General features: G+C 44.0%; 1 protein-coding gene across 4 annotated transcripts in view; it reads right to left on the bottom strand.

Moving 5' to 3' along the window:
• The window catches only part of GRM7 (glutamate metabotropic receptor 7), a 304,695-nt gene that overhangs the window by 19,007 nt on the left and 263,296 nt on the right, over positions 1-22,392 (bottom strand). For 2 of the 4 annotated variants that reach the window (XM_074603377.1, XM_074603380.1), the window contains exons 9-10: positions 15,663-15,909; positions 10,157-10,249 (exon numbers count right to left, since the gene is read on the bottom strand). In XM_074603377.1, coding sequence (XP_074459478.1) covers positions 10,179-10,249; positions 15,663-15,909 — 318 coding nt within the window. In that variant the 3' untranslated portion in view covers positions 10,157-10,178. Of the gene's footprint in view, positions 1-10,156; positions 10,250-15,662; positions 15,934-22,392 lie in introns of all 4 variants that reach the window. The other 2 variants (XR_012589416.1, XM_074603378.1) reach the window with 2 other exon arrangements.

The raw sequence follows: 22,392 nt of genomic DNA, 5'->3' as shown, positions 1-22,392 counted from the left end.
CGCTGTGATGTTTTCCAGAGACGCTGGGTGTGAAAGTGGTGCCTATTTGCAACAAGAGAGAAACACTGAGAAAGACCAATTATTATGTGCCGTTTTTTTGATTTGCTGCTGCTTACTGGCCCCAAAAAAACAAACAAACCCAGGCCCCCGCTGCGCAAATATATTCTCTGTTTGCTATCTGTGTCAACATAAAATAATATCTATCTCATTTTACAGCATTATTTTGTGTCAGTGACAAATGAATGCCCAGCTGTGTCTCACGCTCGTTTTACTCACACGCTCCTCCAGTTCATCAGCACTGGCATTTCCGAGCGCCACACCGGAATTTTCTACGGGTTTGTTTGCCACAAGGTGACAAAATATATCAGGGCTTGGGTAAAATCACCGAAGACATACAACGGCACGCGGGAACAGGCTTGCATCCTGTTAGGACACCCGTGCCGGGGCGCCACAGCGCAGTCGCTGGGGTAGGTCTGGTATTGTGACAGCCATCGTTGTCTCCTCGTTCTGTCGGCTGCAGCACACCCCAGCGCACCGCGATTTGGTACCAGCCAGGGGTTTTGTCTATTCTTGTCTATACAATCTTTGAACCGTTTTCTTCATGCTTGTAATCGTGCACCCAGAACATGCACGCCTTTATTTTGAGAGCTTCATTTACCTGTAATATTGCTTCTTTTCATTTTTCCTGGCCTTTTTACTCCATTATTACTATGATTAGCTTTTTGAACTCGCTTACCAAATTTTCAATAAGTTTGTGAACAAACGCTCTTCCCGCTAACCTGCTGCCCCTGGTTCTGCCCGCTGGTGGAAACCCTTGGTACCTGCTCGCCTGTGAGCCGTTCGCCAAAGACTGGGCTCCAGTGACTGCAACCATCGTTAATCTCAGAAAAATACACAACAGAAAAAAAGAAAAGACAAGACATTTCGTTCTGAGTAAAAAGGCAGCAGCGAAGCCCCCCAGGTCTAACCGAGAACTGCAATCCCAACAGACAAATCCAAGAGGAACGGGCTCCCTTTTTCTGCTGGGAAAAGGAGAAAGGGAGCCTTCCCGCACCAGATCTGCTGGTGGGGGTTTTTCTTGACAACTTCCCTGCCACATATGTTCAATCCTGTTACGTCAGTGAGTATTCAGCTCTGAACAGAACTCCTCTGTACCTCAGGGGAAAAAAATGTAAGTCACTCATTTAATACAGGTTTTGCACCTAACCTTATCGTCTGTGTAGATTTCATCACAAATGTAAGCTACTCGCTTCTAAACCAGATGTTACACGTCCTTAAAATAATTCCTTTCACTGTCCTTTACTCCCTGCAGTACGCGACAGCTGCTCTGGTGCTGACGGCTGTAAAAGCCCTGCACGGGAACCAAAGCAGAGCTTCTTCATAGATGGTTTAATTCAGCGCAGGATTTTTTAAAAAGTGGGGGTTTTTAAGTGGGAAAAAAAAGGAAAAATTATACCCTGCTTTGAGGAACAGGAAAATAAAATGTATATGTCAAGGCAAGTGCTACTGGCTGCTGCTGGAGAGAACTGAGCAGGGCGATGTGCGTAAGCGAAGAGATCCCTCACCACTGCCACCGAGCTGAAGGTAACTGGATTACATACACCAGGGAACGGCTACCCAGCAGCGAATTTAAGCACAACCATTGCACTTCACAGTCCGTTAGAAGTATTTTCTCTCCCAGAATATTGCGTCTCAAGCATGCACTGAAGGCCTTTCTCTTCTGTCCTGTCTGCACAGCAAGGCTCAGCGTTTAACCGCAGCGGGGCTTTTCCGCAGCGGCAGCCCGGAGACATGGGGCACACGCAGCCTTATACCATGGGCACTGCCTTGGAAATCCATCTGCAGCCTCGGCTGGTGATGGCTGCTTGTCTCACTGCTAATAATAATAATTTAATAATGCAATTAACCAATCGTAATAACCACAGGCAAACTAAAATGGTGGCAAAACAATTTTCTAGCAGCCAAAAATCACCATCTGTGCACAAATTCAAGAAAATCTGCAAATCCTCTAAATTGTAAAACCTCAACTTCAGCTTCCTTACTACCTCAGAGGCCAAAACACAGTACAAAGTTTAGCACATGCTTCCTTCAGTCTTTGACTTCATGGGCACTAGCTGTTAGAATCATGGAACTTTAGAATGGTTTGGGTTGGAAGGGACCTTGAAGACTATCCAGTGCCACCCCCTGCCCTGGGCAGGGACACCTCCCACCAGACCAGGCTGCTCCAAGCCCCGTCCAACCTGGCCTTGAACCCCTCCAGGGATGGGGCAGCCACAGCTTCTCTGGGCAACCTGGGCCAGGGGCTCACCACCCTCACAGCAGACAATTTCTTCCCAATATCTAATCTCATGGACCAGTTTGAAGCCATCACCCCTCGTCCTATCACTACATGCCCTTGTATATCGTTCCTCTCCAGCTTTCTTGTAGGCCCCCTTTAGGTACCCTCCTAAAATGTCTGTTCTACCTACTTCCAGTCAAACTATCTGCACTTTTATCCTTAGTGGCCAGACAACATTATGTGCCTGAGTTTGTAAACCTTTCTTGGGCGTGGAAGATTCATGATCATATTGAGTCAGGTTTTGCACCGGACGTTACCGATCATTGCTGCTCTTGGGGACACTTTTGTTGTAATTGCAATAGCAATAACAATCAAAAGAGTAGACATCGCAAAAGCTGCAAAATGCAGTCGTAAGGTTTCCTGTTGCTTGGGTAGAAATATGATTCCAAATATTGCAATGTCCTGGCCTGGGGAAATTCCAGTGATTTCAGTGAAATTGAGCTGAGAGTGTCAAGTCTGATTTCATAATCCTACAACTCTGTGTCTGAGTCACCTCATTAACACGGATGAGGATGTGAGCGCACGTAAGAGACTACAGCAAGCTACCATGTGAGAACAGCATCAGGTGGGTCCTGTCAGGGTGACATTTCCCCTGCTCAGGAGAAAAGGGGAGTCGTCATAAATATATGGAAGACAAGAGAGCCAAAAGTCTTTGTCTTTTCCCTGATATTACAATTTATGAATCTGACAAATTCTCCCTGAGAGGATGTAAGGACTGATAAATTAGTCAAAGGGATAACTTGGCGCTACTAAGAGTTTATTAGTCAAAAAAGCGAGAGAGGGACTGGTCCACGAGGTATAACGATATATGCAAAATTTACAGCTCACTCTTCTTCCAAATTGCCTAGGAAAAAAGATCACATAAAATGACAACGCGAAACAATGGAACAAAAGAGGAATACTAATACTAATACACTAATTAATACTCATTTGTGTCTCAAAGATGTATATCTAGCTACCTAGCTTTTAATATCCAAAGCACTTATAGCCATGAATAAGCATTTTAACCAGCATTGTTCAAACCTCAAACTATAAGGTGATCGTTTAAATGCATAAAGAATTTCAGTTTTTTGAAAGCCTGACACTTTCCTGCATATTTACAACTCTTTTATCACGTAAGTCATAAAAGGTGTGCAAAATAATTAATACAGGAGCATGCAATTATGTGCATGTATTAAAGTGCATCATCACATCTGTTTATTTTGCGATGTGAAAAGAAAGTAACCGACCCCGAAGCGTTCGGACAGGAGGGGACCCGGCCCAGGCTGCCGGAGGAACTGCGCTGCCCTGGAGGCTGCAGACTCCCCAGGGTCTCACGGTACCCACTGCCTTTTCAGTAGCACACTTAAGAGTTTTTCCAGCAAAATTTCGTGGCCGTATAATAATATTAATTAAAGAAATAATCTCATAAGCAGCTGGAGTCCAGCTATGCTTAACAAAGTCAAAAGGACTTGGCTTCCCCTGACCTACCTCTAGGTCTCACTCAAGCAACAGATGCAAAATCTTATTTCCAAGAGGTTTTAAATGAAGCATTTAAAACAACGCATACTGCTCATGGTTTAAAAAATCTATATCCTTTGTGAGGGATACCCTTCACAGTCTGAAATGGCATGAGAAGAGTCTAACCTTGCATTGCCAAGAAGGATAATTGCAAACCCCACAAGATGGTTAGGGAGAGAATAATTTGTGGCACTAGTTTGGCTGCCGGGCAACAGGATGCTGTCATGGATATATAAAACCTGAAGGAAAACATTGATTCAAATGGATATTGAGACCTTGAGAAACTGGTAAAAATTAAAATGCAAATTGAATGTGCAAATGCAAATGGCGGGGGGAGGAGGAATTACATTCTTGGAACAAAAGTCCTGCTTTTTCCTTTTTTTAAAGGAGAAACCTGGAGAGAGCAGCTGGTTGCTGGGGGGATGGGGTCCTGCTCCGCTGCCCCGTGGGGACTGGGAGGGCTCTGCTCTGCCCCGGAGCCCCCGGTCGTGCTGGTGAAGAAGGGTCTGGGGACAGCACGGGAAAGGGAACTCATCCAAACCAATGAATGTGTCAAAAACATCCAACAGCACATTTCAGTTTCACTTAACACTCTTCAGAGCACACCAAACTGTATTTTCTTTCCTGCATATTGGTCTTAAGGTACTTTAGTCCTGCACATCTTCATCTCTTTAGAGGCTGTATCTGTATAGATCTTCTAGCTTAAAAAGTAAATAAGACAATATCAAACCTGCAAAATCGTACCCCTGGAAAACAGGCTTCATTATGGATACTCCTCGGTGTGTACAAAATTAAAGGCTGTTCAACCTCATCAAATGTAGCTGGGCTGCAGCTTGGTAAATGTGTGTTAATGAATAAGTAATTTCTGGAATAAATACTTACGTGCCAGTTTCTGGCTTAAATTTGCAAAAGTACCAGAGTGCAAACAGCCTGACGGCGCGTAGAAGGGACCTGTGAGCATCTCCTGACCAGCCCTAGACATGTGTCCCCAGCTGGTCATGACCACTGGGAAAGCAGCTCAGGAGAAAAAGGATGTGGTGATCTCAACAAGAGGGAGGAAAAAAAAAAAATCACCTCTGAACTGTAGAAAAAGGAAAATAAAAAATGCAGCTACGGTTCATAGTGTGGCACAACAGCAAATTGTGTTTTATCTGCTTTATCAAACAATGCTATGCAAAGTTACATAAAAATAAGAGCTATTGCTCCTGAGGGGGAGCAATTACAATGCAGTCAGTTGCAAACACGTTTTTGCTAAAGCTTTAGTAAGTGCCGCCCGATCAGTGGTGAGCAGTGTTTCTGCAAGTCTCCCGACAGAAACAGAGCGAGTCCTGCCCTGATCCTTCCCTTGGGACGAAAGGGTGAGGGACGTACAGGCTGCAGCAGCGGGACAAGACCCAGTGTACGGCACTGGGAAAGGCACCAGCCCCGGTGTGGCAGTGACCTTGCTGCAGTAAAATAGATACTCCTTTGATTCCCAATTTATTCCCTGGGCATAGAGTGGTTTGGGTTGGAAGGGACCTTTAAAGGCCACCTAGCCCAACCCCCTGCCATGGGCAGGGCATGGTCCTTCACACCACGTCCAAAACAACTCTAAAGAGCAGCTGAAGTATCAGTTGAGAACAAGAGGAAAAATAATCAGGTTCTGCAGTAAGTAGGTGGAAACAAAACGCGAAGCCGAACTCCTGCAGGGGAACGGGACCAGCCATCCCCTAACCCCATTTTGGTAGTTTGGAGCACCCACGTTCGCTACCCCAGAGGAACCTGGGAGGAGCCTGTGCTCCTGAAGAGCTGAGCCCTTCAGTAGGAGGGTGAGAGGAAACCGATTCCAACTGAAAAACTTGCTAAAAGGGAAGTGAATTTTGCTCATCCATTTTATGCTTGAGTGCCTCCGCTATCACGTGTAATCTGCTCTGCAGATGAAGTTTTACAGACCATGGCACGGGGGGTGCCGCCGCGGCAGCCGCACTCGGTGGGCGGCGATGCCATCGCTCTTGCACCGCTTCTTGCACAGACCAAGGGCGAGATCTGGGGCTCCCCCAGCACGACTCGTCCCATGATCAGCCAAATGAAGTGGAATCTATCCTGTCAATAAAACCATTTACAACTTGGGAAACAGGAAAATACATATTAGGGACTAATTTGTGGTGTCGCATGGGCTTATTCAGATGTACCTCTGTGCAATACTTTCAAAATAAGCATAACGTCGTTAGAAGAAACTTATGGTAAATGTTTAATTTTTCAGTAAGCCATTCTAGAATAAAAACAGATGCAGTGAAGACCTGTCAAAGTCTTTTGCTTATGAATTTTGACTGCAAATTCCCATTTCTTAGCAGTCTCCACTGAACAGAAAATCCTTCAAGTGAGGTTAAACACAGAGCACTTTCTCAGGATGAAACCAGCCAGATTTAAAACAAAAATGATGCTTCAATCCAAAAAATAATTATTGTATACCACATACTCTAAGGCGTGACAAGCTACAGAACACCACACAATTCAGACCCAAAGCCTTCAGAGAGTTGCCCTGTCCCCAGAGATGCTGCTGCTGGAAGGCGTTGGTGGCCCCGGGGTCCCTGGGACTGCACGCAGGAGGAGGAGAGGCACGGAAAATCCTTGGCACTAGAGGGGAACTGGAACTATTTACGTCTTTCAACATAGGCCCAAGACCATTTTGAAACCATGTCATGACTCACATCACACCACCTTCATTATAGCATAATCTGAGTAATTGCATATACATTCTAGGAGAGATATGACCAAGAAACGTATTGACTTCACACAACGTGGTGCTGCACATACCTTCCAAATGATCTCAGCACTTGCAATCACCATGGAAATTCCTCTGCATACAGATCAAGCCAAAAAATTACTTGTAAAGAAGCCACAAACCTTTTGGAAGCAGCACACTGGGCCCAGGCCCTTGGAGGAGAGCCCTTGCCTCGGATGGTGGCTGAACTACCCTCCCTCCTAATAGGGCCATAATTGTTTAACAGCCTCAGCGGTGTTGGTGGCCTGCTCTGTGTAAAAGCCAACCCTCCCAGCTCTGCCCTTGCAGAGAGGTACAATGATTGGCATTTTCAAATTAATTCAGTTACTACTGGAGAACTATTCATTGCCCAAAGCAGCGCGCAGGACCAGCCAAAGGGAACCCCAATGTGAATTCAACAGGAACGCAAAGTTCAAGGATCTGCCAGCTGCAGTCCAAAGTTAAGAAAACATTTCTGCTGAGCAGGTTGCTGCTCCTCTTTGTGTCCTTAACCCCTCGCAGCCGAGCTCTGCGGCACATAGTTAAGGTGGAAAGGTTAGCTGCTGTTTGAAAATCTGAGGCCAGAGCCTCAGCTAATACCAATTGACTTTTCTTCTTCAAAGCAATGGGACCACTGTGGTTTAGACATGCTCAGCATCTGGCCCAGACTGAGTCAAAGTTCAGCAGAAAAGACAGACAAGCAATAAAAGGTTTCTGATGAGTTGCAGTGTTTCACCATCATCCCCGCTAAACCAACGCTGAATGCTGAAGGACTACCAGTACTATCTCCTTGCAAAAAGCAACCAAAATAACAATGCCCAGTAATAATAATCAACCAAAAAAGCAGGGGGACACTCTCCATTCAGCCTCTCTTTGACGGCTTTTATGAATATTATGGCAGACTTCAGAGCACAGCAAGCTCATGAGCATCACTCAGGTCCTTCCCCCAGCAGCAAAGTAACCCATGCCATGGTTTTCTTTGTCCTTCTTACGTGGAAGCGAACCCCTGTTAAACAGTCTGTATTACATACATGGCAAAATGCCCAGTAACTCCAGTGTGCCAAAGCAACACGCCGAAGAAAGCCGTGTACTCTTTGCGCCACCTTAGAAGAAGTCACTGACCTTGGCATGAAGCGTCAGACTTCATGCTACCCTCAAAACATTACGGTCCTTGTTCCTCAGGTCCAGGAGGCAGCAGAAGACAGGAGCTGTCTTTCTGGGACTTACATGATCTCATCTGCAATGCAGGAGCATCTCAACATCATCTTCCACGGGAGCACGGCAGCCTTGCACTGGGAGGCTCTGAAAGCCCAAGGGACCGATCCAGGTCATTCAGGTATCACAAGCACTTTAGTCACTGGACTGTCTTCTCCTCCTGACCTGTAAGCATATTGCTTGGCGATGGGTCAGGAGAAAAGTGCTGCAGGTATTTGTACAGTACCAAATGTGACTCTACAGAAGCATTTAGTGTTTCTTCGCCTTGTTCAGGTGATGGAAATTTTTTTTCCCCTGACCCAGATACCGTGTAGAGTTTTTCCAGCCTTGTATTTTCATCAGTCTCAACAGTAAAGAAATCCTATTTGTCACTCACAGGAAACAATTTAAAAGCATCATAAATGCGTCTCTCCGTGCATCACATAGCAGAAACCGATATAGTCAAGTAATGGCTTGAGCACTGTGTTCATACCTACATACAAATACGTTGCTAGCAAAACAAGTGTCAATTTACAACTACGTTGATGTTTTCCTGATATCATTGCTTTGCTTTTAATACAGTATATTGTCTCTTGCTGCTTTTTGTTTTGTATTCCTGAAAGAACAAATCAAAACATAGCAACCAGAGCTACAGCAACCAGCCCAGCTGAACAGAAACGCTCCTGGGTGAGAAATGCAGAACGGGACCTGATGCAGAAGAGCGCTGGTGTGGGCAAGACCTTCACAAGCCCAAACCATCCTCGACTAGCGTTTTCATAGCTTGGGGTGACCCAAATTTAAAAATCTGCTTAAAGGATCTGAATGGCCATTCGCTTTTTACAGGACTTGGATGACAAAATCATGTGCCTTTGCGGAGAGCAATTCCTGACATTATACAGTAACGTTACATGGAAAAAATAATTTTAATTTTTAGAAATCTGTGAGAGCTCCTAATTCTTTAAATTTTAAATGGTTTTTAGATTTTATATAAAAAAGTGATTTCTCCTTAGATTTAGGGTGTCTTCCATCTCTCCCCTATTCCTCTCATCCCCTTCCTTCAGCAATTTCATCTTCTCATAGTCGCCCTTTACTCTTTCACATTTGATTTGCAATAATGCCTTGAGTGGCCCCTTCTCCTCTCCCACTACTTTGTTATATTTCCCCTGACACCAGCCACCATCAACCTTTCTGAGTCGGGCCCTCCACCGAGGCGGGTCATTCCGATGTTCGTAGAGAGCTTCACACCTTAAATAAGGCTTTCTGCCCGAGCTGTGTAAGTTAGAATAATGGGCACGATTCAAATACAATAAAAAGCAATTTGAACACTTCGCAAGAACTCCGGTCAAATTGAAACTGGAGCTGTGGCAATTTACACCAGCTAATGATATTAGTATTTTTTTCCCTATGACTCAGAGACCCAATTCAAGCAGCATTCCCACCTTTGCTGATATAAGGTCTCACCTATTAGAGCTCAGCTAAACATTTTGAAGGCTCTATACGGCAATTTCTTCTGGCACCAACCGCACAGTACTGCAGAAACCAGGCCAGCACCTCTCATACCTGGGCAAAACCTCAAAGGAGTGGGCAAAGACATCTGAGCACGCACACGGAATTGAAGATACGGGAAATAATTATTAATGGTTGTTAGAGTCCCAAACCACGACAGTAGGTTAATTGTCTCCAATATCAAATGCTATCTCATTCCCCTAATTTCAGCAGAAAAGCCGATGAAGTGACAAATACAAAATTAGCTCACAAGATCACCACGTAGGCAGACACAACACTCAGAAAAAGCCAGCCCTCAAAAATTGTTCACTCGTGGTTATTCAGGAGTGCTCACTGAGATCACCCACAGTGGAAAAAAAAATATATATATTTTGCAACCTTTTTTTGAGCCATTTATAATTTTAGAGTAAAGGAGATTGCTCACACGTTAGCAAACTTTATTTTTATGCTGCCAAGCAACCCTGCTGGTAAAGCTGCTAGAAATGACTCAGAAAGTATTTTGTTAGTTGTTAGATCTGATTGCCATAATTAACTTTTGATGATTTGTTTGTTCCTTTTTAAAATTGTTACCAAATATCTACGTCTCCAAAAGGCTTTACTGGGACCCACCTCCACCGGTGGGAAGGAGAAGACCACCAGGCCCTTGTTTCGCTGGGGCAAAGCACAAGGATTAAAACCACCCAGGTCCTGGGTCTGCCCTTTCCAAAGCAACCCCTTCACATGGGAGCTTTAGGTAATGGATATGTGAACAATTTTTAAGTTAGATACTTGTTGTAACACAGCTGCGCTAATGCACATTCCTCACTTAGTCATGTATATAATAACCATAATAATAATTTGAGAATAAAGTAATAAGAAGCTGGATTTTTCCTTACCTTTTTGGAAAGCAGGCAAAAGCTATACAGTAGGTGGAAGAGTGTACCAAGTAACAGATTTTTGAACACTCTTTCTTACTGGTGGTATGCAGTCTACAGGAAAAGTAAATACATTGGTATGTATAATATGTCTGTTCGCAAGAAACTCTTCAAATTTTGCCCTGTCATGGAGGCCGCGACATTAATCCAACTGAAGAGCTCAGATTAGAGCAGCGATAGTGGAAAGCCGAGAGGCACCACTTCACGAAATTAACTCGGGGCTAGAAATAAATGAACCAGTTCGCAGAAGTTCAGGTACCTCTGAACATGGGAGCAGCTGCTCAGGAAAGAGCAGGTCTGGTTGATTTTTTATTTTTTTTTACTCTCCCCTGAACAAACTCTGGACCATTTGGCTTTAATTTAAGACTCCCCAGTCCTTCCTCACCCAAGTTAATTTAAGACTCCCCAGTCCTTCCTCACCCATTCAGTCACTCTCAGGTCCCTTGGCATCTTCGACAACCATTCTAGGGTGTTGCTTCGGAACGATGGGATATGCAGCGTCATGGCAGCGATGCTAAGGATGAACATGAACAAACACACAAACGCACCAGAGCACAGCACGGAGCGTTTGCACAGCGGTGTCTGCACATCTGTTCGAGCCCAGAGACGCTTGTGCTCCACATGCACTATCCACAGTTTCCAGAGGGGAACCCACACAGTCACCGTCCGTTCTCAACACATGGAGAACAGTGAGGGTGGATCTACGCTGCTCTCGCTGCCCTTGTGATAGAGAAGGGCTCACAACGCACAGGAACGCGCTGTTTTAAAATGGATGCAAACGAAGCCTGGTCTGTCTGGGGACAACTGGCAGCAATTGCACTTCACTGCTGAAAACTGAGTCAACTGCCAAGTCAATTCTACTTAATCCTAAATAAATATCGTCTTGAATATGTCTCCAGACATAGCTAACTTAGAAGCACCTGCTAACTTAGAAGTCCACAAACTTATAACCCTACTGAAAATTAGACTGAAAATTATAAGTTTTTAGACCTTAAATTTTTCTGGCTAGCCCATGGTGACACCTTTCCTTTGCCACTTCTCAACAACTCTCAACTAACTCCTTGGGGAAAGCGGTCTCCCCCCAGGAGCTGCTCTGTCTTTCCAGCAGTTGCCACTTTGACACGCTGGGTCAGTGCCCCAGGGATGCTCCATGCCCCTGATCGGTACTGTCTACTACTGCGTACTCTGCAATACTCATCGTGATCTCAGAGCTGTATTGGTATAGCGGAGAAAAAAAAAGGGGGGGTTTGGAATGAGATTTTCCCCATGAGATTGGGAATGTGGCCACTGGAAGACCAACACTGCCGGTGCTGCCAAGTCCCGAAAGACCCTACCCCAGTTCCTGCAAGAAAGCATCTTCCCAGAAGAGCCGCTCCCAAGAGGCACACTGGGCAGCTCGCCTTCCTTCCCGTGGCTGCTTCAGGAGGGAAATGCAACACCCTTCCAAACCAGCAAACGCCCTTCCAGCGAGGTCTGCTCCTCCAGCCTGCCAGAAGCACAACCTCCTCATTACCAAACAACCGAGAGGCTGATTTCCCTGTCGCTCTCTTTGGTAAAGCCACGAATTAAAACAAGTTGCTAGGGAAAAGGGGTAATTATGTGTAAATCTCAATATAAGTTAAGTATGGGTTGGAGGTTCAAATGTTTCTCTCCTAGTCTGACACTCTGCTCTTGCAGCGGAAACACAAGCAGAAAACCAGGCAGAAACACTCACTATGTGTTCAGCCTCAGGCTTGATGAGAAGTGTCTTCTCAAGCAGCGTGAAATTCGACCAAAGACACAGGAGAGCAGAATGAACTCGTTACACAGATGGAAGCTGCTGTGCACCAAATTCTGCTCCTCTGAATCTGCTGCAAACACATGTATTAGCAGGAAAAAGCCGTTGGATGAGCAAAAGCATGTACATGCCAGATGGCGAACTGGAATGATTGAGAGAGTTTTCATAAGTAACGCAGTTTTAAACTGAAAAGCTTGGCCTCAATATATCCCATTCAGCACAAAAGCCCTCCCAGGACATGGGGAGCTCAACTGGTGAAATTTCTTTCTTCCCATATATCCTAAATAAAAAGCTGCAGCACAGTGAGCCGCTGTTCCTCCTGGTGGGTGGGATACATGGTCACTGCATTTCACGTGACTTTCCTCCCACGTTAGTGCAGTTTCTTCTTTTATACTCACACTTAAACCTCAGCACTGGAGCCCAGCCCTCCTAAGTGCTCTGCACATTTTTTCCGAGCTCGGATTCCTGCGGATCACCCGAGAGTCGTGTGCAGCGCTTCCACACGATGCTCAGCGCCGCTGCTGAGGACCACCTGCTCTAAGGAAGCCACTCAGGTATCTATAGGCCTTCCAGTTTTACATGCCCATCTCCAGTTCATTAGGCATTCTTTTAAAGTTTACTACATCACGGAGGTTTTTTTTCAAGGCTATTTTTCTCTAAAACGATCCACATTTTGCTTTAGGTTTTGGCTCTGGCATATACGCAGGACAGGCCATAAATTTGGGCATAGTCACCAAACTCCCCAATGTTTGGAGGTACCTGAATCCCACATGGCTGGCTCAGTGTTAATCGGTTCTTAAGAGATAGGAAATATTTGCGTATTTTCAATAGAAATGGCAACTCCGGTCTCCAGCACCTGAGCGAGCCGTGAACAGCAGCAGACCCAGGAAATACAACAGAAAATCAAACTGGGAAACCCAACTGTACTTTTGCGCTTACAAGAAAACCCTTGGTAGCGAAGCCAGATCCGCATCTAAGCTAGCTTTGCACAGCTCAAAGACTGTCAAAGCACACAGTCTCAAAGGAGCCTGGAGCAGAACAAACAACCAGGACTTCCCACCCCTGTGCTCCTCACTTAAATTGCTATGAAAACATCAAACCCTTTCTTAGTTACAGAGACCATTTTCAAAATTTCGGTGAAAACGTGAAGAGTTTTGCTTGGATGACAACTGCTTTTTTTTGGAGCTCATTACTATTTTCAATTTTTCCACCTAAAAGCGGAACTGCAAGCGTTTTATTAAACAAAATATTCACATCTTTTAAAAAGAGACTCAATTCAGGTATTCAGTGAATTACTTGTGTAGACATACATGTTGCCTTATTAGGGGGTGGACTGACAACCTACTGAGTACTACAGGAGAGCTCCCGTTAACTGCAGTAGTAGCCTACACTGGGACTAAATGTACCCAAACACTTCAAGTACAGCAGTAATTTATTTCATTTGACTTTCTAATAATTTTTATTCACACACATATCCAGGGAATGAAATAGTGCTAGTAGGTGCAGCTGATCATGTGAACAGATGGTACTATACATGAAAATAATTGAAAGATTTAAAAGAAAATTTTTTTTCCAAACCATAAAAAATGTAAAAGCCCAGTACTTGGAGAAAGACATAAATTAATACTATCGCACATTTCCTGACTGGTTAGGTTGAACAAACAAATTTATATGCTTTAGAATCCTACGTGTAAGCAGATGAGTTCAGGGAAAGCAGTTTTCCTTCGCGCACACTAATTCCAAAGTTGTGCGGGTTTCGCTGCCAGGGGATGTTACCCCAGCTTTAAATCAGTGTTAACAAAACCGGGACTGACCACTGGGTGCTTAAGGCAGAAACTGGTAGATCTCGGCAAGTACAGGGATTCTGTCCCTTACTTTTCCTGCCTCTTAAAAACATATTCTAGTATATAGTCCTGGGTGAAAATAATGTATTTTACCAGGAATACGGTGGGTTAAGTGAGCAATATTTCTTTTTAATAAACATATCTCCCTCCCAGGGAAAAATCTGACTGTTCTTTGGCAGGGGGGGAATATTCTCAGAAGTCGGAAAACAGCAATAAGATGCAGCACAGGAGAATGAGACCAGGAGGGGAAGCCCAGAGTCGGAAAGCCCCAAGCTGTAGTTCCCACGGGGGTCTACCTCTGCTTCTGCATTGAACATGTCATCATCAGAACTTTTCTATTTTTCTTGTTGTTCAAGTCCTTTGCCTAGAAATGTTTAGATTTTGATTTTTCTGGAGAAGCTAACTCCATCCAACCCACTTGACCGGAACAGCGATTAGTGAAATGCAGTTCAGCAACACACACGTTCTAAATCCCCTTCCCTCCTCCCCTTCCATCCTCCTCCTCCTTTCTCTCCCTCCATCCTCAAAGCCTTGTTCCGAAGGGCTGTCTCTGGGGCGGTGCTGCCCGAGCACCTGGAGGAGCGGTCGGGGGGATGGACCTCAGCAGCAGCAGCCCCACAACGAGGAGATGGGGGGACCAGGGCCAGTGGAAGGGGCTCCTTCACCGGGGCCAGAAATTTGACTTGGCAGAGTGCTCTGCGGCTCTCACTCTTGCTGGGTAATACCCTAACGCGGGAAATATATTTATTTCCTCTTGCAATGAGGGCTCTATTCAGTATGATGGGAGGAGGCATAATACGGCCCTTAATTTATGAGACGCGTTTCCTTACTGCCTCATGTCGGAATCACAGTTCAGCTAGTTCAGCTAGTTCGTTTTCTAAAGACAAATTTCGTTTTTCCAGTTGGAATATATTTTGTATACCTGCATGATAAGACATCAGAGAAAAACACTCAAGAGGTGAATAAAGGGAGGAAAAGTGCTGTGTCAATAATTTGCTGGCTGTTTCCACTTTGCTTTGACAGCAGAGTTTCTGCTTTGAGGCAGATATTCAGGCAGCGGTTAATAGACAAGAAGTGGCAGGGATTTCAGCAGCAAATGGATGAACAGATCATGGGCAAGGAAAGGGCATTTCTCCACATTCAGATCTGTTTTTCATAAAAACTGCAGACATGTCTAAACCTTTCCAATATGCTATAAAGTTGTGCAGCTGTCTCCTTCCTCAACTCCTTCCAGATTCAAATGCAAATCAAATTTGATGGCCTCAGTATGTAATTTTGTGCTACAATATACCATGCTATGCACATTAAGGAAACTGGAAGCATCTTTTCGATCTTTTTTCCTTTTAAATCAGTGGCGAGATTTGCATTCACTTTTATAGGACCGGATAAAATCCTTAAATGGGAATCTTCAAGGATTGTGAGATTTTTGTAAAGAAACTTTGCAAGAAACAAAACGGTAACTCAGGTTAATGGAGTTATCAATGAGTTTGGTCCTTGTCCCTCCTTTCGTCCTGGAAACTGTACCTGCCAGGGTTAGGGAGGCTGGAGTTGGACACAGGCAGAAGGATCTGGATGGACACAAGCTCAAGGATGCTGCTGATCTCTCACTCACAGAGGAGGGAAAGGAGGAGGAGTTACTCACAGCTACCAAACGTCTTGTGAGGAGTTGCTGCCAACCGGCACAAGGCAAAAAAGCGAGGAGGAAACAGAGAATTTAAAAAACGAGAGGGACCAAAAATCTTTAACTGAGAAGACCAAATAATACAAAGACCTTAAAATTCAAATATTGGTCAAAGCCTGCGAACCCCCCCAGCCAGCCATCCAACAGAAGGTGGGCAGTACTTACTGTTTGGGTCTACGTTTTCACACAGCTCCGTTTTGGCTTCGCCATTGGGCCGGTCGCTGGGTTTGTGCGAGAGCCGTGACGACATGGTCGCTGCTGTCACCACAGCCTTGAAGCTGCGTTTCCGTTTCTGGACGTTTAGCTCAGGGTGGAAGATGATGATGTACACCTTCGGCATGTAAAGCATCCCCAGGGCCACTGAAGCACTTAAGTTCATGGATATTGTAAGTGTGGTAGTTTGTATGTAGAGCTAGGAGACACAACACATGAGACACTATTACAAATAAGATGACTAGGAAGAAGGGTGTAGTATTTCAAACATTAAGTAACCATTTAAAAGCAATTTTTAATCAGTTTGCAACTGAAGATGTGTGAGCTGAGACCTTTGCGCACTGCAAACCACCGTGAGGTCCAACCCACAGCAGCTACCTGATGTACCTACAGCCTCTTTGAAGGCTTTGAGTGTCCTTAATGATATAACTTCTACTATATCCTTATGGTATAGCTTCCATTTGTTTATTTAAAGAGTGAAGATCAGATTTGGACTGAAGCAACACTGGTATCAATTTAAATTGAGGCACTATAATAATACAGATTAGTAAAAAAAAAAAAAATCTTACTTCTTAAAAAAATTTGAGGAAGGTGGGATTTTTTTGTTTTTACTATACCTTGTTTCTCTACAATTCATTGAAATGATTTGTGTGCTCATGACATTCAGCTATGTTTATTATCAAAAAATAGCATATATGCAATCAGAGACCGGGTGCTGCCACAAGATGAGTATTCAAAGAAACCACAAGGTTTCTTTGGTAGTCTGCGAATACACAGGGGGAGAAAAGCCTTTTTTTTTTTTTTTTAAATTATCTTTTCAGAGGACACACTTAATAGATAAACTAGAACAATTCTTGCGACTTAAGAGGATTAGGCACAGTTAAAAGGCCCGGAGACAGCACAATACAGGTGTGAGGGAGCTGAAGAGGGAGCAAAGTCTCTGTGGATCCTCTTTAAAAATTAAATATACAGTAAATCCATATAGATGGGAAAATCATTACACATTGAGGGTGATTTCTTCAGAACACTATTTCCTCTTCTCTTCCTATTCAGTGCTAATCAGCCTGAACTTCTGATGGAAAAACTCCATGAATAAACACAATGGCAGAGTAAAATGCTGACTGCCCAGGTATTTCCAAATTCCCGTATTTAGAAAAATATGAATGTCTCCAGCCTTGCTAGTTATAGCTACATAACAGCTGCTATTATAGTGATTAAGACCACCACTGGAAGCAATAAAATACCTTACAGAAAGCATAAAAAACGTGCTGTGCACGGATGAGTCTCCATACAGATGCACACAAGCAGAAACTAAAGTGCTTTCTCAGTTTCTGTTTACTCATTATCAGAAGGAAATGACACTGATGATGTCAGAAATGTTGCCAAATCAACAACAGTGGGACATAACCCACCTCGTCTGGTGAAGAGATATGCTGGGCCAAGTTACACCATTCAAGGCTGGGAGGGAGCCCAAGGGGTCGCCTCACCTAAGCCCTGCCTGAGAAGCCGCCATTCACACCAGAACTACTCCCGACAGATCACCCTGTCGACCCTCGTCCTAAACCCACCCTCAGCGGGAGGTTTCACAGCCTGCTCACCAAGCTCTGGCAGAGCGCTCAGGTCCCCAAAACGTTCGGTCTGCACCTGAGTGAAGCTGCTGATTGTCCTCTCCTGGTGGCACGGAGAGCAGGCGGCCACCACACCCTCTGCTATCTTCTTTTATGTATTTAAATAGTTATTGCCTTTTGAAGTTTCAGCTGCCCCTTGATCTTTGCCAGATAATGGGGTAATTTCTCCCAACTTCAAGCATGGGGAAGACCTCAGGCCCTTCTGTCTGCCCCTAACCTGCACGCTGCCATCGACCCACTGCTTCACCGAGATGCCAGGCTCCAGCCCCAGTCTGCTGCTCTACTGAAGCCTCCTCGCTGGAGGATTATTTTCTGAATTTATCTTACAGCACCGCTGTGAAACACGACGTTTGTTTTTCGCACTCAGGTAGCGTTGTTGCCTCCTGCTCTTCGCTGCAGTTGCTACATGGCTGGTTATTCCTCACCTTATACCTTGCAGTTAAATGTCGTTACACTACAGAGAAATAATCTATACCTTTATTTCTCTGTACATAAGCACTATGTCTATTTGTCTCATAAGAACATTTAAAAGAGAAGACAGTTCAGAATGCATTTGCTTCCTTGGAGCTGATCCTCCTTTCAGTTATGTTCACATAAATCATCTGCAGCTCAATCGGGGTCAAGTACTTTGCATTGATATAAATAAAACAGACTTAAATATTTATTAAACAAATTTAATAGCTAGAAGCAAATATATAAAATATAACGCTTAAGGGCTGAAGGATAAACAAGAAGATACCCTCCTTTTCTTCAATGTGTTTGTAACTTACTACCAGCTTTTATCCTTGCTAAGTTAGGTAATTATTACTTCTATTTTATAAAAAGCTGCTTCAATTGTTATAGGAGCTGCAGGCACCAACACCCCTGAAGGCCAGGAGGATGCTGTGGACTGCACACCTGACAAACGACACCACACCGAGGGACCGTCTGGTTGCCAGCTCTGTATTCAGACCACACATCTCTCTGCTAATACTTGGGAAAAAGGCTTCCTTAAATAATGTCTGCAGTCGTCCTGGTTCAGTCTGAAAAGGATGCGGCTCTGTAAAACATGTTTTATAATTACCTCTGTTTCTATACAAAAGATATGCAACTAAACCTGACAGGCAGCGAACACCTACTCAGCAGTATTACTGAGTGAGATCTACGTTTCCTCAAGGTTAGAAAAGATCCACGTCAGAGAAGAGCTCTGTCACAAATGCAGAAGACGTATCATCGGTACTTCAAAGCCGTGCTTTGTTCAGCAGTTAGCTCAAACGACTTCGACTCACAGAAAGTCTGTTCAAGTAGCCATACGGTGAAAAATGCATGGTGATGTTTTGCAACTAACTCTTGATTCTCTTTCCTAGAGAACATAAAAACGTTCACACAGCAAGCAGCAATTTGGGCCACAGGGCAAAAAATTAATAAAAAAGAGAAAAAGGGAAAAAAAAAAAAAAGCTAATGGCACAGCAGTGCCAGTATCACACACATAATTAGTTGTTTATGTTCCACGGACATAAATAGAATATTTATGTTTGAGTACAGATTTTCTCCACCCAATCCCACGTCTTCTTCAGCATGGAAAACAACAACCCCCCATAGGAATTTTGATGAACTTGTCAGTTAAGCAAAATAACTTTTCATCACCACACTCAGGCACATAGTCATAGACACGGTGTGTGTGACAGCAACAAAAAAAATCCTAGAAAAGCAGAAGGAAAGATGCATTTTGAGTTAAGAGCTACTTTTAAAAGCACGATGTAGCAAGAACTTTTCAAAAGGAGCCTCAGTAGAAGTATTTGTTACCTACGCGTGGCATTCTCTGACTGCTGGAGCAGCTGATGAGTTGCGTATGCAATACTAACGTTTCTGTTCAGGAAGAGAAGGTAAGAACAAGTGCAGATCAGAGACATCAATCATGGAACCACGGAATTTTCAGAGTTGGAAGGGACCTCTAGAGATCATCTAGTCCAACTCCCCTGCTGAAGCAGGATTGCCCAGAGCACATCACTCAGGGCTGCACCCAGACGGGTCTTGAAAGTCTCCAGAGAAGGGGACTCCACACCCTCCCTGGGCAGCCTGTTCCAGTGCTCTGTCACCCTCACCGTAAAGAAGTTTTTTCTCATATTTGATCGGAACTTCCTATGCTCCAGCTTGTCCCCATTGCCCCTCGTCCTGTCACTGGGAACCATTGAAAAGAGTCTGGCTCCATCCTCCTTAGACCCACCCTTTAGATATTTGTAAACATTAATAAGGTCTCGCCTCAGCCTTCTCTTCTCCAGGCTAAAGAGTCCCAGCTCTCTCAGCCTTTCCTCATAAGGGAGATGCTCCAATCCCTCCATCATCTTTCTTGCCCTACGCTGGACTCTCTCCAGTAGTTCCCTGTCTCTCTTGAACTGGGGAGCCCAGAACTGGACGCAGTATTCCAGTGCAGAGCAGAGGGGGAGAATGACCTCCCTTGACCTGCTGGCCACACTCTTCCCTATGCAGCCCAGAATTCTGTTGGCCTTCTTGGCAACAAGGGCACATTGCTTGCTCACGGATAGTTTACTGTCTACCAAGACCCCCAGATCCTTTTCTTCAGAGTTGCTTTCCAGCAGGTCCACCCCTATTAATTTCTATTTCCTTCTGCTATTAAGGGGTTGAAGGTTAAACGGTTCTTTCGTGAAGGGGGTCTTCTGCAGCACCACGCCAGCAAAGTTTCCTACCTTGCAAATGCCGATGGGAGATAAAAGGAAAGGGAAAAAAGAGCTTTTGTAGAACAAGGCAAGATGAGTGACACACAATGCTTCTCATGACAAATGGGAGCTTTATAAAGATAAGGAAAACTAATAGATATGCTTATTATGCAGAGCCTTAGTTTTATGTATTTTATCTCTGCTATGTGGTTTTACCAGTCAAACATAAAAATGCAGTTTACATGAAGCTATTTCATTTCTTATTTCACTTCTTCTGATAAACTCTTGGAAAGCATTTTAGATGAATGCAAATGGGTGACTTAAAATACAAAGGATAAGATTTAACCGACAATGGGAGTCTAATAATTCATGCATGCCTTTTACAGCTGGCTGGTGAAACCTGGTAGTTTCCAAACCTGAGATCAAATTAAGAAATTAAGATGCAGATTTAGTGACAGATGCTCTAACTCGACATGAATGAGAACTGGGATTGAGCTAAGTATTGCCAGTGGAAATCAAAGCTTCCTAAAATCAATGCCGCGTTGGTGTCTGCAAGCCCAGTCCCATGGAGGGTTGGGAGCCACATTTGCTACGACGTAAGGACCAAGTCATTCTGGAGGGTCGTCCTCACTCACATCTCCCTCCTCTCTCTCTCAAGTAGACTCTGAATTTTGTCAAATTTTAACTTAATATTAAACTTAACACACTGCTGTTACAAATGCATCAGACTTTGAAGCAGTGCACTGGAGAAAACTCAACCCTAAGGATATCATTCACATGCAAAGGCACCTAGATTTTATCATTTATTTTACATAAAGGATTTCCATTTGAATTTTAGATTTCTATGTTTTCCAGATTCTTGCTTTATTCATGCAAATGATGAAAATTACCTTCAAAACCTTGAGAGAAAATTTCACTGGTCTTGAATACACACATCTAATAACCAGCAATTTTTATAGAACAAATGATATCGATGGATGATTTTGCATGAGCTAGGATTACTCTCAGAAGTAAAGCGCTGCAGGATCAAGACTTTTGGCCTTTGCTAACCCAGTGGATAGATTTCCAACTGCTGGGCCATAATAACAGAACTTATAGCTGCAGATCTTAGAAAAGTCTCTTTAGGAGTCAGAAATACTTTTTTGTAGGCTAATGCTTTGCATTCACAGTCTAATCAGGAGCAACTGCTCCTTTTATCTAATTCAGCTTTCTAATTATGCAGTGAATTGTGTTATTTTGTAATATGGAAATAAAGTGGTAACTTGAGATATTTTTGGACTCGTGTTATCACAAACCAATTTATCTCACTTTTATATGGGAATTAAAACAAATGTTCTTACATATGAAGTAGACAGTTTATAAATCTCCCAGAAGACTTCCAGGTCATCTGAAGATTTCATCTCATTCTCCACATTACGTTGTGCAAATATAAGAATGAGAAACATTTTTTTAATAAAAATTAAAATTAGCTCCCGCTGCATTATACGTTTGCAAAAATATGGGAAGTAAAAGGACGTGAATATAAATGTGTTCTCAGGCATTTTAGTGTCTAATGTTCCCCCTCACTGAAGTTACCACATCATTTTAAAGGCGAATAAAAAAAGGAAAATATCTGTTTTCCAGTGAAACCTGTGCTTCTGGTACTTTGACTTCAAATCAGCTTCACTTAGGAAGAACCGTTGCCCTTCTCCCTCCAGCAAAGGCGTTGGCCATTCGTTACCCAAACCACTGCAAGGGGCTACATCCCGTTTCTCATAGAGCAACACCAGCCGTTATTACGGTGACCTCCGGCCAGGACCCAGGGCAGATGCCGCTGTACAAAAATCTCCAGTCACAAAGCACCCCTAACTGAAAAAAAAAAAGCACCCAACTGGAAAAAAAAAAAAAACCAGCCTCAACCCAGCTGTAAAAGCAAACGCCGTTCTCATTTCCTTAGACAGCTTGATTTATGGAAGTTTCAGGCAACGGCAACTTTACCCGGGCAACCATGTCTTTCCACAAGGACTGTACACTTCTGTTGTCTGAGAAATATAAAATATTATGTCTGAAGCAGTCCTGTCAGCTCTCTTTACCGCCCTGGCTCAGTAATCCTCTTTTCATGCCCCACTGAGGCTTTCCAGCAGCCCGTGCACATCCCGGGTTCCCGCTACCGGCTCCCGCAGATACAGACATACACTGGCTTTCTTCACTTGGTTGGGACCAGTTCAACTGCAGATAATACCACGCCGCCCTGAAGCTTATCTGCTGACGACTTCCAGGACCCCTGCCTCCATCCCCATCCTTTTAAGCATCATAATCTGCTCAAGCTGTCATTTAGCCGTGCCCTTTGGAGAATAGAGCAGTTTGGGGAAAAAAAAAAAAAAAAAAAAAACCACAACAAAACTCTCTTCCTAGATC

Source organism: Larus michahellis, chromosome 10 (genome assembly GCF_964199755.1).
Source record: "Larus michahellis chromosome 10, bLarMic1.1, whole genome shotgun sequence".
In the NCBI taxonomy this organism is placed as follows: Eukaryota; Metazoa; Chordata; class Aves; order Charadriiformes; family Laridae; genus Larus; species Larus michahellis.
The sequence above is the reverse complement of the archived record's forward strand: the minus strand, read 5'-3'. Positions and strand labels throughout refer to the sequence as shown.